This window comes from Anomaloglossus baeobatrachus, chromosome 11 (genome assembly GCF_048569485.1).
Source record: "Anomaloglossus baeobatrachus isolate aAnoBae1 chromosome 11, aAnoBae1.hap1, whole genome shotgun sequence".
Lineage (NCBI taxonomy): Eukaryota > Metazoa > Chordata > Amphibia > Anura > Aromobatidae > Anomaloglossus > Anomaloglossus baeobatrachus.
Genome location: NC_134363.1, coordinates 134,287,263 through 134,305,073, shown reverse-complemented (window position 1 = coordinate 134,305,073; position 17,811 = coordinate 134,287,263). Strand labels below are relative to the sequence as shown.

Sequence of the window (17,811 nt, the reverse complement as noted above, 5' to 3'; positions counted from 1 at the left end):
GTCCTTCATGTGTTGTTGTTTTTTGGTTTGTTTGTTTTTGCAAACTCTATGTGGGCTTTCATATGTCTTGCACTGAGGAGAGGCTTCTATGAGGTCACTCTGCCATAAAGGCCCGACTGGCGGAGGCTGCAGTGATAGTTCACTTTGTGGAACTTTCTCCCATCTTCCTACTGCATCTCTGGAGCTCAGCCACAGTGATCTTGGGGTTCTTCTTTACTTCTCTCACCAAGGCTCTTCTCCCACGATTGCTCAGTTTGGCAGCACGGCCAGGTCTAGGAAGAGTTCTGGTGGTCCCAGACTTCTTCCATTTAAGGATTATGGAGGCCACTGTGCTCTTAAGAATCTTGAGTACTGCAGAAATTATTTTGTAACCTTGGCCAGATCTGTGCCTTGCCACAATTCTGTCTGAGCTCCTTGGGCAGTTGCTTTGACCTCATGATTCTCATTTGGTGTGACATGCACTGTGAGCTGTGAGGTCTGATATAGACAGGTGTGCGCCTTTCCAAATCAAGTCCTATCAGTTTAATTAAACACAGCTGGACTCCAATGAAGGAGTAGAACCATCTCAAGGAGGATCACAAGGAAATGGACAGCATGTGACTTAAATATGAGTGTCTGAGCAAAGGGTCTGAATACTTATGACCATGTGATATTTCAGTTTTTCTTGTTTAATAAATTTGCAAAAATTTCTACATTTTTGGTTGTTTTTTTTCTGTCATGATGGGAGATGGAGTGTAGAGTGTACATTAATGAGAAAAAAATGAACTTTTTTGAATTTATCAAATGGCTTCAATGAAACAAAAAGTGAAAAATTTAAAGGGGTCTGAATACTTTCCGTAACCACTGTATATGTTATGATGATAAAGTCTTACGCATATTGCACACTATGCAATAGTAAATATAAAATAAATACTGTAGCATTATACTACTTTAAAAAAAAAAAATGAAGGATAGCATGGAGGGCACATCCACTCTGAAGTATCAGCTGCAAACTACATGGAAAAGTGGTGATACCCAGGAGATAAATAGTTAATCTGTACTGTCTGGTGTGCTACAGAAGGGAAGTGTGACGTGAAGCCCAGGAAAGAGCGGGGAGTGTAAAAAAAAAAAAAAAAATAATAATACCCAAAGTATACACAAGGTTAATACAAACCCTGAGATATCACAGAACCCAAAAGTGATCCACAAATGTGGCTAAGTAGTAATGCACAGTAGTAAGTTGATATACACTGATGAGTAGTATAAAGAAAAACTTCATGATTTGTATTCATCCTTGTACATTGATTTTTATGCTTGATAACTGTTAGGGTGTGTAGTTTCTGTGTTGCTATACTCCCTGATGAAGCATGGCGAAACACATGTTTGGGTATTTGGATGTATTATCCACGCAGCAACTAAATATCTTTCTATTGTTTTTCTCCTATTGTGGTCTGCCCTTTTTTTATTTGCACATTCTCTTGGAAGTAGCTTTATTCACTACTTACGGTATTAGTCTTTGCCGCCATTTACTTTGTCAACATATACCTCGTAAATCCAGATTTACTTGTGTATGTATATGTCTGTATGCATAATATATATTTACACACATATATACAGTGAGTGAAATAATTATCAAACAAGTCACCAATTTTTTAGTAGATATATCTCTAAAGGTACTATTTACATGAATTTCTCACCAGATATTGGTAACAACCCATCCAATCCACACAGGCAAAGAAAAAAAAATCAGACCACAGATGTCCATAAATTAAGGTGTGTGTAATAATGATAAATTAGACAGGGAAAAAGTATTGAACACGCTTACTGAGATGTATTTAACACTCCATAAAAAAGCCTTTGTTGGTGATGACAGGTTCAAGACACCTCCTATATGTAGAAACTATTTTCCTGCATTGCTCAGATGTGATTTTGGCCCATTCTTCCAAACTAACACTCTAAACATCCTGCAGGGTCCCGTCGGCTCCTTCTATGAACTCTGAGCTTTAGTTCCTTCCATAGATTTTCTATTGGATTCAGGTCTGGTGATCGGCTCTGCCATTCTAGCAGATTTCTTTCTTTAATTGAAACCAATTGAGATTTCCCTTGCCTGTGTGTTTGGGATCATTGTATGCTGAAATGTCCACCCTCGTTTCATCTTCAGCATCCCGGTAGATGGCAGCAGATTTGTATCAAGAATTTCTTGGTACATTTAGTAATGACAGATGACTATAGCGCTCACAAAATCTACGTAATAGAGGTTAGAACAACTTACTTGCCTGGAGGGTACACCATACTAGGTGAATAGATGAATGCGTGTCCTCATCTGGAGGTTCGTGGTGAACTGCAGAAGTTGCAAGTGGCGTAGATAACCCGTAAGAGGAGCGGTGTACGGTCAGGAGCTGGTGTCTGTATCCAGGGGTCCCGGCCGACGACTTCCCTGGATACTCAGACGCGCGTGTGTGAGAACAGCGTGCGACGTCACAAAACTCATACAGGCTACGGAAGCCTGTGGGGGTAGAAAGTGTCCCAACGCGTTTCAGAGGTTCAAACGTGCCTCCTTCATCAGGACACCATCCTGCATGGATGTACCCCCGACACCTTATATCTCCATCATCCCCACTGCTCTAGGTTCTTAGGTCTCCATCACTTACATTGAAGCAAAATGATGAATATTAATGAATCCATTGATCGTTTTTTGAAGCTTGCTTTATTAACGAATACATTCATTATTTTTCAGAAATCTGGGAAAGTCCGGCCTAAGGGTTTCCTGCCTAGGACTAGGTAAGTCTGAAAAATATATATATATTTTTTTAATTTATTTATTTTTACATTTTTGCAACGTGATAACATGGAGAAAAAAAAAGGTTGATAAGAAGCAAAATTTAGTAGATTAAAAAAGTCTTATGCTTCAGATGAAACATTACCATTATATTGGGGTCCTTACATGCTCCAGTATTATTGGAGCTCCCATAGATGTCAGTGGAGAGAATTGCGCATATGCAGACACTGCTCCGCTGGCAGCGGGTGTGTAACGGGACTAAAAACCCAACAAGGCCATATGTTTGGGATCAGTATTTCCAATATATATGCAATAAATGTCTGAGATAAAAAAATACTACTTCTTCATGATTCTGGACACACAAACAAAGCATTCCATTTTTGGGTCTTTGAAGTTGAGATGACCCCATTAAATACCTAGAAACAAAAATAAAAAATGACAATAAAAATGTTCAAATATACAGTATATATATATATATATTGTTTTATTTTTAAAGGGGAAAAGGGGAGGTGATTTGAGCTTGTGGAGGGGTTTTTTTTCATCATTTTTTTCACTTTTTTATGTTTTTAATAGTCCCCCTATTGAACTTGAAGCTGTCAACATCCAGTCGCTTGTGTTAAGGTCCAGTCACACTAAGCAACTTACCAGCGATCCCAACAACGATAGGGATCGCTGGTAAGTTGCTAGGAGGTTGCTGGTGAGATGTCACACTGCGACGCTCCAGCGATCCCACCAGCAACCTGACCTGGCAGGGATCGCTGGCGCTTCGCTACACAAGTTGCTGGTGAGCTCACCAGCAACCAGTGACCAGCCCCCAGCGCTGCGTGGAAGATGCTGCGCTTGGTAACTAAGGTAAATATCGGGTAACCAACCCGATATTTACCTTGGTTACCAGCGCACGGAGCTACACGTGCAGAGAGCAGGGAGCAGCGCACACTGAGCGCTGGCTCCCTGCTCTCCTAGTTACAGCACACATCGTGTTAATTACCCGATGTGTGCTGCAGCTACACGTGCAAAGAGCAGGGAGCAGCGCACACTGCTTAGCGCTGGCTCCCTGCTCTCCTAGTTACAGCACACATCGTGTTAATTACCCGATGTGTGCTGCAGCTACATGTGCAGAGAGCAGGGAGCAGCGCACACTGCTTAGCGCTGGCTCCCTGCTCTCCTAGCTACAGTACACATCGTGTTAATTAACCCGATGTGTGCTGCAGTTAAATGTGCAGAGAGCAGGGAGCAGCGCACAATGCTTAGCGCTGGCTCCCTGCTCTCCTAGCTACAGCACACATCGGGTTAATTAACCCGATGTGTGCTGCAGCTACATGTGCACAGAGCAGGAGCCGGCACTGACAGTGAGAGCGGCGGAGGCTGGTAACAAAGGTAAATATCGGGTAACCAAGGACAGGGCTTCTTGGTTACCCGATGTTTACATTGGTTACCAGCCTCCGCAGAAGCCGGCTCCTGCTCCCTGCACATTTAGTTGTTGCTGTCTCGCTGTCACACACAGCGATCTGTGCTTCACAGCGGGACAGCAACAACTAAAAAATGGCCCAGGACATTCAGCAACAACCAACGACCTCACAGCAGGGGCCAGGTTGTTGCTGGATGTCACACACAGCAACATCGCTAGCAACATCGCTGCTACGTCACAAAAGTTGTTCGTTAGCAGCGATGTTGCTAGCGATGTTGCTTAGTGTGACGGGGCCTTTATACATAAAGTTCATCAGTATAGCTAAAATCATGATCTCCTATGAACGCCAGCCAGAGGCTGGCTTTCACAGGAGATTTGTAATGACAGGCTCAAGGTTCATCAGCAGATCCCCGGCTGACATGAAAATCCATTGGTGAAATCAATTAATGGGCAAAGGGCACTGACCCCCCCAAGGGGATCACCATAGGCCAAACATAGCAAAAGAAAGAATATGCCAAATCAAAGGGATCACCCCCAAAAAAATGATTATAAATGTGAAAATCCATTGGTGCCCGTGATCATGTCATGGGTGCACCGATGAGCACATGGAATGATGCCTCCCCCCTTCTGGCACACATATGCCACTTTCCGAAATTGACAGTGGCATTTAACAGATTAAATCAGCAGTGATCTGCCGGGAAAGATGTGGCCTCGGCGTGTGAGTCCTCATCAAAGGCAAAGACACAATATATGATGTACATGTACATTGTATGTCATGAGGAGTTAATAACCAGTATAAATCATAATTATTTTTTTATCTATAAAAAATTACACCTTTTTTTTATTTTTTTTTTTTTATTTTTCTTTTTTTTTTTCCCATGTATTTTTTAGATTATTTTTTTTTATCCTGTAGAGGTGATAGGGAATAACTTGAAGTGTGTACAGTTATTTGGATTCATTCCCAGTTGAGAATTAAACAATAAAAGAAAATAGCTGCACTTTTTGCCTGCTTGGTATGATTGTAAAGTGTATTAATATGTTTAGGGCTTGTTCACATGTAGCATTTATTATTTTTGAGCCTTTTTATGTGGGAAAAAAATTGCATTTTACTGGTTTTTTTTTTTTTTTTTAATTTTTCAGACTATTTTATAACCTTTTTTTTTTATCTGCAGCATGTTCATTCCTTTTGAATTTTAAGTACAGTTTTTACTTATTGAGATGAAAAAGTGCTGCACACTAATAAAAAAAAAAAAGTCATTTCAGTTGCCGGTTTTTGGCCATAGCCGCAAAAAAAGCTGCGTGTGAACATAGCTTTAATCTTCTTTTTGTGACGCCAACTTATATTACACCTGCTATTGATTTAGTGTCTTCCCTGACTGTGTATTGACCTTGGCGGGGGCCACATGCCAAGCATTCATCCCACCCCTACTTTATATCTGACATTATCACATCTGTGTCTTCTACAGGAACATGGGTGACGTTTGGAGGTCAGATCACGGACGAGGTAAGACCCTCAGACCCTCAGTGTATCAATAACATTTGACCCACATGCTGAAGTTGTTAAGAAAACTAATGGTGATGATGAGTGGTGGATGAATGGACGGTCGGGGGCGGTTTTGACCCATCTGTTGTCTTTTCATCAAGCTCGCTTATTTTTAACTGTTTGACAGGGAGCACTAAGCGTGGCACATAGTTGTCAACATGGACGTCCATTTTACTAATGGTTTTATTGATCTGTTATTTTATTTTGTTTGTTTTTTGTACTTTTTTTTTTTTTTAATTAAAATATTTAGCTTTTTTTTTTTTTTTTTTTAATTATTTCTATGATATTTTAGTTATTAAATAGTGCCTTGAGTTCCACTCATTGTCCCTTTTAAGTTACCACCATTACTGCGTCTTTTACAAATTGAAAACCTGTGTATCTATATGGTGAATGTCACCAGGTTTTTGCTATGTAATCTGAGAGCAGCAGAATTTAGAGACAGAGACCCTGATTCCACTGATGTCACCTACTAAGCTGTGTGTTGCTGTTTCAATACAATCAGTGTTTTATCAGCAGGAGGTTATCGCTACAGGACTAGGCGTTTAATACCTCGTAGACCGCCTGCTCTGTTTATCCTCGCCCCCCACCATTGATTGGCAGATTGGCAGCTGTTTACTCTGTCTAAGCATAGCCAATCAGTGGTGGGGGTGGGGATAAACAGAGTAGGAGGTCTATGAGGTATTAGAGGCCTAGTCCTGTAGTGATAACCTCCTACTGATAAAACATTGATTGTATTGAAACAGCGAATCCCTGTTTTCTGTGCTTCAGATCCAGCAGTTTCCTGAATGCTCATCTGTATAACCCCGCCCCCACCACTGATTGGCAGAGGTTTACACTGTCTAAGCATATTAATCTGCCAATCAGTGGTGGGGGCGGAGTTACACAGATCAGCATTCCGTAAACTGACGGATCTAAAGCAGAGAAAACAGGGATTCGCTGTTTCAATACAATCAGTGTTTTGTCAGCAGGAGGTTATCACTACAGGACTAGGTGTCTAATACCTCATAGTCCTCCTAATCTGTTTATCCCCGCCCCCCCACCACTGATTGGCAGCTGTTTACACTGTCTAAGCATAATCTGCCAATCAGTGATGGGGACGAGGTTACACAGATCAGCATTCAAGAAACTGCTGGATCTGAAGCAGAGAAAACAAGGATTTTATCTAAACTGAAGCACACAGCCCAATAAGTGAATTACTTTTGGAATCAGGGTCTCTGCCCCTATATCATGCTGCGCTCAGATATTGTAGCTAAAATCTTGCTGATTAATCCCCTTTAATAAGGAGCCCTGTTTGATGGTCAGCGCTTGCCTAAGCATTAGTTGTTGTCATTGTCTACTCTCCATCTTGATGAATCACTCGGTTTTTGTCTTGAAGGGGTATGAGGAGGCTATAACTCTTCAAACTGTATTATTGCTGTCTTTAAATGAAAATGTTTTTGTTTAAATGTGGACCCTGAAACCCTACCCTGATGGTTTGACAAAGCTGAAATTTACTATGCATCAGTGTATCATCCTTTGTGAGAAAAAACACCAAAAAAAAGTTATTTTCTGTGCTGGACTCGAGATTGATGGCTCTTTGCTTTTAATATTGGCACTCAATTCACTGACATCAAGCAGAGATTTTGAAAACAGGAATATTACATTCAAACTATATTCAAAGCTATCCTTTATTTACTCTTACAGTAAAGAGAACCGGTCAGAAAGGTTTTGTAATTTAAATCAAAGACGTGGCTGTAATGACGCTGCCATACTGATTAAAGGGGGGGGGGTCCAAAACACAAATTTAATTTTCATCCTAAATGCCCATCTATTTAATTCCATAATATAATGTATTTTCCAATACACCAATTAAAAATTCCCTATCCTTCCCTCACTACTGTACCGAACTTTTTTTTTTTTTTTTTCTACATCCTCTTTGATGACGCTTAGTTTGAGAATCCCCAGTGCATGCTGGGATAGTCAAACAAGCATCAGGGACAGAGGCTTCAGTCTCTGGCCCCTCCCTGAAATGAAGCGTCATCAGTGAGCTCCGTTTCAGAGACTGGGCTTGTCCCTGCTCTGCTGAGTCTGTGTTGACTCTTGTGACTGTACAATATGCACAGTGACAGCGTGCTTGCTCGCCAGCTCTGATCAGAAGTAACAAGCCATCAGGAGAGTGCACTGTCAGTGCACCATGAAGAGACCAGTACTGACCCCACAATGTCATCTGTAGAGGCGTCTCTGGTCTCTGTATGCCGGTATTCTTGCTATGCACACTGACAGTGCTCTCTTCTGCTGGCTCGTTACTTTTGATCAGCGTCGGCATAGAGTGCACTGTCACTGTGTATAGAATCTACTAACAACCCATTTGCTTGGTAGTGCAGGGACTAGCTCAGCCCCTCAAATGGAGGTCACTAAAGACACTTAGTTTTCGGCAGGGAGCAGAGGCTGCCAAACTGACAACAGCCTCAGGCCCCTGATAACGACTCGCTTGAGTATCCCAGCATGTACTGGGGGTTCTGAAAACAAAGCGTCATCAGAGGATATAGAACAAAAAAGGAAGTTAGTTTGGTGAGCAAAGGATAGGTAATTTTTAATTAAAGTTTATTAGGAAAAAAGATTAGGTTCTAACATCAAGTTGGCATTTAGGATTACAATTAATTTGTATTTTGAACCACCCCTTTAAATTGATACCTTTCGTGAAGAAATTCCCTTTGTGGTTCTTCTTTAATCATGATTTTCAAGTTTTCTGCTAATTACCGTTGATTTCGGTGCACAGTGTCCTTGCTCATTACACCCTCCACCCTGGGGTGGACAAAGCATTGGAGCAACCAGTGAATCCGCCCAGCAGTCCTAGAGGTTAGGGGTCACTTCTACATCCACAGGAGGTGGAATTGTGCAGTATGATGAGCTAGTGGGCTGTAAAGGGCCCATATATTCTTGCACAGGGCCCCTTTGTCATAGCGGAGTAGAAGTAACACCAAGGACTCATCGTATCCTTAAAGAGAATGGCCACACATTTCAATGACCACAATCTAATATATAAAGCTGAGTGTATGTATGTGTGTATGTCCGCTAAAGGAATCCGCACAGTCACATTTACAATCACGAACTTTTGCACAAACGCCCCATGTGACTCAGGGAACGTCATAGACTATGTTTTGACGGGAAAATTTAACCCTGCGCTTTACACTTACTCTAAAATCCTGCCTCAATTAAACTGAATGGAGCTGGGAGCTGCAAGTTAAAAGCAACTGTCAGTGGTTGCAATAGGAACAAAATAAACTGTTAGTATAAGAAGCTTATGTGTGATATCAGTGGTGAGACGGGCAAAGAGACAGACTGGCAAAGGGACATCCCGACGGGCAGACAGGGACAGACGGAGGGGCGGACAGGGACAGACACAGACGGAGGGGCGGACAGGGACAGACACAGACGGAGGGGCGGACAGGGACAGACGCAGACGGAGGGGCGGAAAGGGGCAGACGCAGACGGAGGGGCGGACAGGGTCAGACGCAGACGGAGGGGCGGACAGGGTGAGACGCAGACGGAGGGGCGGACAGGGTGAGACGCAGACGGAGGGGCGGACAGGGACAGACGCAGACGGAGGGGCGGACAGGGACAGACGCAGACGGAGGGGCGGACAGGGGCAGACGCAGACGGAGGGGCGGACAGGGGCAGACGCAGACGGAGGGGCGGACAGGGGCAGACGCAGACTGAGGGGCGGACAGGGGCAGACGCAGACGGAGGGGCGGACAGGGACAGACGCAGACGGAGGGGCGGACAGGGACAGACGCAGACGGAGGGGCGGACAGGGACAGACGCAGACGGAGGGGCGGACAGGGGCAGACGCAGACGGAGGGGCGGACAGGGGCAGACGCAGACGGAGGGGCGGACAGGGGCAGACGCAGACGGAGGGGCGGACAGGGGCAGACGCAGACGGAGGGGCGGACAGGGACAGACGCAGACGGAGGGGCGGACAGGGACAGACGCAGACGGAGGGGCGGACAGGGACAGACGCAGACGGAGGGGCGGACAGGGACAGACGCAGACGGAGGGGCGGACAGGGACAGACGCAGACGGAGGGGCGGACAGGGACAGACGCAGACGGAGGGGCGGACAGGGACAGACGCAGACGGAGGGGCGGACAGGGACAGACGCAGACGGAGGGGCGGACAGGGACAGACGCAGACGGAGGGGCGGACAGGGACAGACGCAGACGGAGGGGCGGACAGGGACAGACGCAGACGGAGGGGCGGACAGGGAAAGGGACAGAGAGATAGTTACTGTCCCTGGCAATGCCCGGGTACTACAGTTAGTGTAATTATATAGTACGTTTTCATCTGTTTTCGTTCTCCATTACTTAGCGCATGCTTATTTATATTCTGTAATTGATGGGCCGATCTAGAAAACTGCATTTTGCTGACTGACCATGCCTGGAGTTTTATGACTGTATCACGGTTTTCATTGCTGTGATGATGACTATAGAGACCTAACGTACTCCAATTGATGTCACTGATGACGGGACCAACATATTGTCAGGTTCCCATTCCTTCGTCTGTATCCGCAATGAGTGGTGCATGCTCAGCATTTCTTTTGGGGATAACCGTTCTTGTAGTGGCATAAATAGAGTTCAGTGGGCCCCAGTGTAAAATCTGGACCTGGGCCTCCACCAGAAAGTTGATTAGATGTACGGTCCCTTGATAAATTCTAGATTTGCATACAAAAACCGGAGGTAAATGCTTTTTTTAAACGTTGATTTTAGAGAATAATGTTAGGCAGGAATTTTTGCAATGCAAATGTGAATGTTGCCTTCTTGGTGGGCATAAGGGACTTGACGGGTTCCCATTAATTGTCCAAAACAGGCTCATTTCTTTTTCAGCTGATAATTTGATTTTACGTTCCAAAGAATGAACGCTAATAGCTTGGAATTCCTCTTTTGAGATTGCAGTCCATGAAGAAGCCCACTGCGTTCTGTCTCCCCGCTAATATACTGTTCAAGGTTTGGCCAACAAGTGCCTGTTCCGTCACAATTATCCATGCCCATCACATGTGCAATAAAGTCCCATGGCTTTCAGTACCACCTATATACTGATGACACTCAGATCTACCTCTCTGGCCCAGATGTCACATCTCTGCTGTCCAGAATCCCGGAGTGGCTTTCAGCCATGTCTTCCTTCTTCTCCAGTCCTAAAACTCAATGTGGCCAAAACTGAACTAATCATATTTCCTTCATCTCACCTACAGTCTCCACCTGGTCTATCTACTGTATTACAATAAACAATATCACGCTCTCCCCAGTACCTAAAGTTCGGTGCCTTGGCGTGATCCTTGATTCTGCCTTATCCTCCACACATCCAATCCCTCACCAGCTCCTGCCGCCTCCAACTCAAAAATATTTCCAGAATCTGTCCTTTCCTCAATCTACAAAAATGCTAGTGCATGCCCTCATAATCTCCCGCTTGTTTACTGCAACATCCTCCCCTGTGCCCTCCTTGCTTACACGCTCGCCCCTCTCCAGTCCATCCTTAATTCTGCTGGCCAAATGATCCACACCTCTCCTCAAAACCACCCCGCTTCTCCCCTCTGCAAATCCCTCCATTGGCTCCCAATCCTCCACTAACACTGACCTACAAAAGCCGTCCATAATCTGTCTCATTCGTATATCCCTCACCCCTGTAACCTCTGCGGTGTATGGTCTGAGCACTGACAGGTAGACCCCTCACCCCTGTAACCTCTGCGGTGTATGGTCTGAGCACTGACAGGTAGACCCCTCACCCCTGTAACCTCTGCGGTGTATGGTCTGAGCACTGACAGGTAGACCCCTCACCCCTGTAACCTCTGCGGTGTATGGTCTGAGCACTGACAGGTAGACCCCTCACCCCTGTAACCTCTGCGGTGTATGGTCTGAGCACTGACAGGTAGACCCCTCACCCCTGTAACCTCTGCGGTGTATGGTCTGAGCACTGACAGGCGGACCCACCACACTTATAACCTCTGCAGCAATGCTGGCACCGCTCATACTTCTAATTTGAAAAGGCGACCTCTGGATATGACGCTGAGCACGTGCACTCGGCTTCTGTGGTTGGCCATGGCGAGGCCTGTTATGAGTGGAACCTGTCCTGTTATACCACTGTATGGTCTTGGCCACCGTGCTGCAGCTCAGTGTCAGGGTGTTTGCAATCTTCTTATAGCCTCGGCCATCTTTATGTAGAGAAACAATTCTTTTTTTTTCCAGATCCTCAGAGAATTCTTTGCCATGAGGAGCCATGCTGAACTTCCAGTGACCAGTATGAGAGAGTGTGTGAGAGATAACACCAAATGTAACACCTGCTCCCCTTTCACACCTGAGACCATGTAACACTAATGAGTCACATGACACCAGGGAAGAAATATGACTAATTGGATATACATGAAGGCTGCACTCACTTTTGTTGCCAGCAGGTTAGACATTAATAGCTATGTACTGAGTTATTTAGAGGGCACCACATTTACCCTGTTATACAAGCTGCACACTGACACTGTACATTGTATCACATCTTCAGTGTTGCCCCATGAAAAGATATAATAAAATATTTACAAAAATGTGAGGGTGTACTCACTTTTCTGACATACTGTATGTCTGACAAAGACATTCGTGTAGGTCAAATCATATTTGTTGGAAGTGTGAATAAGAGCGAGTTGTTTCATCTTTTCCTGCCACGTTTAAACATTACTCTTCATTTGGTTCCATGCTGCTGCCAATATTTGTCTATGGAGATTGCACTGCCGTGTTCCGGGGCTATATACTTTGGAGAGTAAACTTGTCGCTCTGTGCCACTGTTTTCATCATAGCGGAATACATGTGAGTGCTGGTGCATTGCAACCCCTATGGTACCGTGAAAAGCAAGACTCCAATCCAGCTTACATTGTCACGGTTGTGGTACCCTAGGAGTAGCAATGTAACCGTTCATTTTTATTGCGCTGCGATGTAGTATCAGCGGCACAAAGCAATTTTTGGCCATGCAAACTGTGTTGCAGCATATGCCGATGTGACGCCCCAAAGCTGTGTGGTACTCTGTCTCGGGCTTGTGGTGTGCGGTGGGGTCAGTCGTGGTCGCGGCCCAGCACCGTGGCCCTTGGGGTGCCGTCCCTCAGGAGAGAAAAGGTAGGGGGGGTGGTAAAATAAAAGAAATGGGGGAAATAAAAGAAAATAATAAAATATGAGAGTTTGTTGACTAAGCCACTTGCGGTGTGTGGCCAGGTTATTTGGGGCCTCTGCAGATTTCTGCTGGGGCTGATGGAGTGATGCAGCCTGAATGTTTGGAGCCCTCCGCAAGCCGGGACAGGACCCAGCAGTGGATGATGGGGGTTGTAGTGGGGAACAGTCCGTGTGAGGGCATGCCGTCAAGAAAACAGTCCACACCAGTATTGCAGTTTTAACTTGCCTTGTTTACTTTGGTAATTGAACCCATGGGTGCCAGTTCCAGGTGTTCCCGCTCCCCTTATGCTCCGTGCCAGCTGGACCTGGGATGGCTGTCCTCCGTGCACACTCATGGTTGGGCTCCCGTAGCCTAGAGCTACTTGGGAGTCTCTCCTCTTCAGTCTGCGCCCTAATGCAGGCAGCCTGGACTATTTAAGGGGTTCAGTCCCTGATCCCCTCTTTGCTGCTTGTGCTTCGGGCTTGTTTAGTTGGCAATTGACCCTGGTGATCTTCTCGCCCGGCAGATTTAACAGCTGACCATAAAGTGTCCCACTGTCCTAGGGTCTGTACCCCGCCTTGTGCTGAGTCCTGTGAGCCTTGGTTCTGGACTTCCACAGGCCTTCCGTGGTTCCTGGAGTCTGACACTTCCACAGGTAACCCACGGTGCCTGGAGTCCTGGTTCCATACTCCACAGTTCTCCTTTTACAGCTCTCCGTTGGGTCTTCAGGTCTGTTTCTGTACTTCACTCTCCTTCTTGCTTCCTCCTCTGACTTCACGCCTCACTAAACCTCCACCCTCAACCAACTACCTACTACTTCCTCCCGCCAACTTCCCAAATGACCACTCGCCCCTCCCCCTCACTGGGTCTCTCCCTACAGATCGGGTGTCAGCTCTCCAGTCAGTGCCCATCCCTGTTATTTGTTGCTAGGCATTCTCCCAGTTTGGTGTTGGGGTTGTGCATGTGGCCTGAAGGTGCTGGTGTACTGGCTGACACGGGTATTCCGGGGTTTGGGTTTCCACGGGTTACATTTGTGGCACCTGGTACCGCAGGGGTGCTACACCGACATGCAGCCACAGCTTAATTGTTTGCTGCGCTTCGCAGTAGGTGTGGTGGAGGAAGGTTGATCTACATGGACCTAGGTCTTTTTTCAACCTATGTAACTATGAAGCCCCTTCTTAATGGGGAAACCATTTAGGGATTTGCATATTCCTGACCGTATATTTGACTGTTTATCAGTAGTAAGATCTGGAAGAAGCGATCACAACTGATGTAAATCCATGGGACCTACCATGGGGCTTGGTGCAGGCAGGTACAGCAGCACACCCACATTCACCTGCCCCTCCGCTGACATATGTACTGCACTGTACTTGGCAAAGACTGACTTTAATTATTTATGGGCCATTGTGCTGATCGTTTTGTTTCTAGCGAGGCTCACAATGGAAGGATTTGCTTGCGCGGCAGCAGAGACAGCTGGCAGGATTCCCTTGAAACCCACAGGCCTCACATTTATTAAGCTGTGCAGTTTTCTCAACATCGACTTATATGACAGACTTTATCTGATTCTCAGTCCTTTATGTAACTAGTGAGCCCGATATCTGGTGTAAAAAAACAGCCTGATGGGCATATGAATTTATTATTTGTGAGTCACCAAGCTTTCCCAGACTACTGAATGGTGAATCACAATTGTCATGAGTGTCTCCCTCTCTGGGGAGACCTCTGGCGAGTCTGGGACCAGAAGGTCACAATGGCGTATTGTTCAGAGGTCTACAAGTTGTGTTTGAGTGAATCTACTTTTCTTTTAGTGCTGTAAGGGTTAAGAACTTTCCTATCTGGCTATCCTTTGTAGTCCTAATCTCAGATGCAGCTCTTTTGTGACCACTCCCCTTCACAGTCAAAAGTAATGTGTCTTACCATCTGATGCAGGTTATAGAATCTCATTCTACGCTGACCACTTTGGAAGGAGTTTGTTTCTGAAAGAAGCTGAGGAGTCGTGTCTATTGCAGCTGTGATGTTTAACTGCTTTGGAGGAGCTCGCAGTTTTTTTTTTATCCTTTTTGTTAATATTTTTCCTCATTCTGTCTCCCTTACCTGTATTATTGCACTTGTGAGACTAGCATTCTTTCTGGCCTTCTCACTAGCTAGAGTAACTTCAAGGTAAGCGAGGGTGTAGGCATGTGACGGCAACTGGGGGGAAGGACCCGTATAGGCACGTAAGGGAGCATCGTGTACAGACTCATGTGAGTTGCACGTGGTGTCCCCTCTCCCTGTCGCCGGGGTCTGCCTTCTACACCATTGTGTTGTTACCCTTGTGTTGTGCTGCACACTGAGTGTCTGGACACCCTGGCGTGACATCCCCAAATCACTCCATTATTAAGCAGATTTGTCAATCTGAAAAAGGACCAGGTTAAAAGTGGCCAGTTTTTGCCCCTATTTCATTCCCCTGAGTATTCAGGATTTTTTTTTAAATATGCTACAGAGTTCCAGATATGAGCCTCTTTATCTAGTGCTAAATTTTATAATCTTTATAAGGGGGCATGGCTCATAGGATTCCTCTGGGGCGTGTTTTCAGTCGCCTTTGTATTATTTTCCTGTGCACCACGCCTCCATGGTCAAAGTCATAAAAATTACACTAACGTATTAAAAGGCCCAAATCTCTAGAACCGTATGACAAATTTACAAAAAAAATGGGGGAATATTCAGGGGAGCAGTGGGAATAAAATAAGATAAAAAAACTGATCACTTTTTACCTGGTGACAAATCCTCTTTTAGCACAAGAAATTTGGGTAATAACCCTTGTCCCCTATAACTGGATGTAGAAATTTCAGCTCCCCATAGGACATTTGTAGTTATTAAAAAAATCTCAGTTTGTTAGGAGAGACCCTTGACAATAAGCTGGGACGACCAGCGATCAGTTGTAATCATAGTGAAGCCTAGTGAGAAGTACACCGTTTCCCTGCAGCGCCCCCAGAGGAAATATGAAGCATTACATGTCTAGGAAAGGACTGGTCCTCCAAAGTGAGAGACCCCCTTTATAACTGAAGACTCTTCTCGGTTAAGTCAGAATTCCCCAACATGGGACAAAAGTGTTTTTTGGGTTTTTTTTTTATAAACAGTAGAACCCCTTTAGTTACTTTAATTATGATGCATTTTTTTGCTGATATATTTTTTATTTGTCCTTTTATTTGATGCATTTTTTTTGCTGATATATTTTTTATTTGTCCTTTTATTTGATGCATTTTTTGTTGATATTTTTTTTGTCCTTTGATGCATTTTTTGTTGATATATTTTTTGACCTTTTATTTGATGCATTTTTTATAAGTATTTTTTACTTGCCTTTTAAAGAATTTTTTTGCTGATATGTTTTATTTGCCCTTTTATTTGAAGCATTTTTTTTGCTATATTTTTTATTTGCCCTTTCATTTCATTCATTTTTTTTTTATATATTTTTTATCTGCCCTTTTATTTGATGCATTTTTTTCATATATATTTATTTGCCTTTTTATTTTTGATGCATTTTTTTGTAGTTGTCCTTTTATTTGATGCATTTTTTGTTGATATATTTTTTTATCTGCCCTTTTATTTGATGCATTTTTTTGTTGATATATTTTTTTGTTGTCCTTTTATTTGATGGATTTTTTATATATGTTTTTTATTTGCCCTTTTAATGCATTTTTTTTATATAGTTCTTATCTGCCCTTTTATTTGATGCATTTTTTGCTGATATATTTCTTATTTACCCTTTTATTTGAAGCATTTTTTTGCTGATATATTTTTTATTTGCCCTTTTATTTTTGTCCTTTTTTTGTTGATATATTTCTTATTTACCCTTTTATTTGATGTATTTTTTTGTTGATATATTTCTTATCTGCCCTTTTATTTGATGCATTTTTTGTTAATATATTAATTTGCCCTTTTATTTGAAGCATTTTTTTGCTGATATATTTTTTATTTGCCCTTTTATTTTTGATACTTTTTTTGTTGATAGATTTCTTATTTACCCTTTTATTTGATGTATTTTTTTTGTTGATATATTTCTTATCTGCCCTTTTATTTGATGCATTTTTTGTTAATATATTAATTTGCCATTTTATTTGAAGCATTTTTTTGCTGATATATTTTTTATTTGCCCTTTTATTTTTTATACTTTTTTGTTGATATGCATCAAATAAAAGGGTAAATAAGAAATATATCAACAAAAAAGTATCATAAATAAAAGGGCAAATAAAAAATATATCAGCAAAAAAATGCTTGAAATAAAAGGGTAAATAAGAAATATTTTTTTGTTGATATATTTCTTATGTGTCCTTTTATTTGCTGCATTTTTTAATATATTTTTTATTTGCCCTTTTATTTGTATTTCATTTCTATCTTTGTGTTTGTGTTTTAGTGTTTGGTTTTTTTTGTTTGGTTTTTTAATACTCCGAACATTACAAAACACGGGCTGAGTCTGTAAGATTACCGTTAACATTTAATTCTGTGACAACTGGATTACTCAACTGGGACAAAATGTAATCCCAATACCAAACATGTAGATCAATCATCCGGTGCAATTGTATTTTCTGTGCAGTCAGTTCCTTTTACATAGGAGATCATATTTCCTAGAGAATGGGGTTCAGATTAATAGCCAGTGATAATTTTATCGCATTACATCAGTATTGTGTGAAGTCTGAGCACAATGTAATGATGACAGCGGCACAGAGAGACTCCTCGCTGCTCGTGATAATCTTCCCACACAAATCCACAGATCAGCGGATGCCTCTAATCTAATTTAAGGATATTTCCTTCTATAAATCTATATAAAAATAGTGGGTCCTTTGATTTATTTCTGTACCAATATGAGTTTTTTTCACATTTTTTTTTGCTCCATTCACATCCAAAGCTGCATTGCAGATTGTTTTATTCTCATCAGTTTAGCTCCACCCACACAGAAATTTGACAT

The 17,811-nt window shown here is 43.2% G+C and overlaps 1 protein-coding gene across 11 annotated transcripts in view; it reads left to right on the top strand.

The window, feature by feature from the left end:
* Positions 1-17,811, top strand: part of KCNAB2 (potassium voltage-gated channel subfamily A regulatory beta subunit 2) — a 295,743-nt gene that overhangs the window by 216,930 nt on the left and 61,002 nt on the right. For all 11 annotated transcript variants that reach the window (XM_075327766.1, XM_075327764.1, XM_075327765.1 and 8 more), the window contains 2 exons: positions 2,717-2,760; positions 5,633-5,670. In XM_075327766.1, the coding sequence (XP_075183881.1) occupies positions 2,717-2,760; positions 5,633-5,670 (82 nt within the window). The remainder of the gene's footprint in view (positions 1-2,716; positions 2,761-5,632; positions 5,671-17,811) is intronic.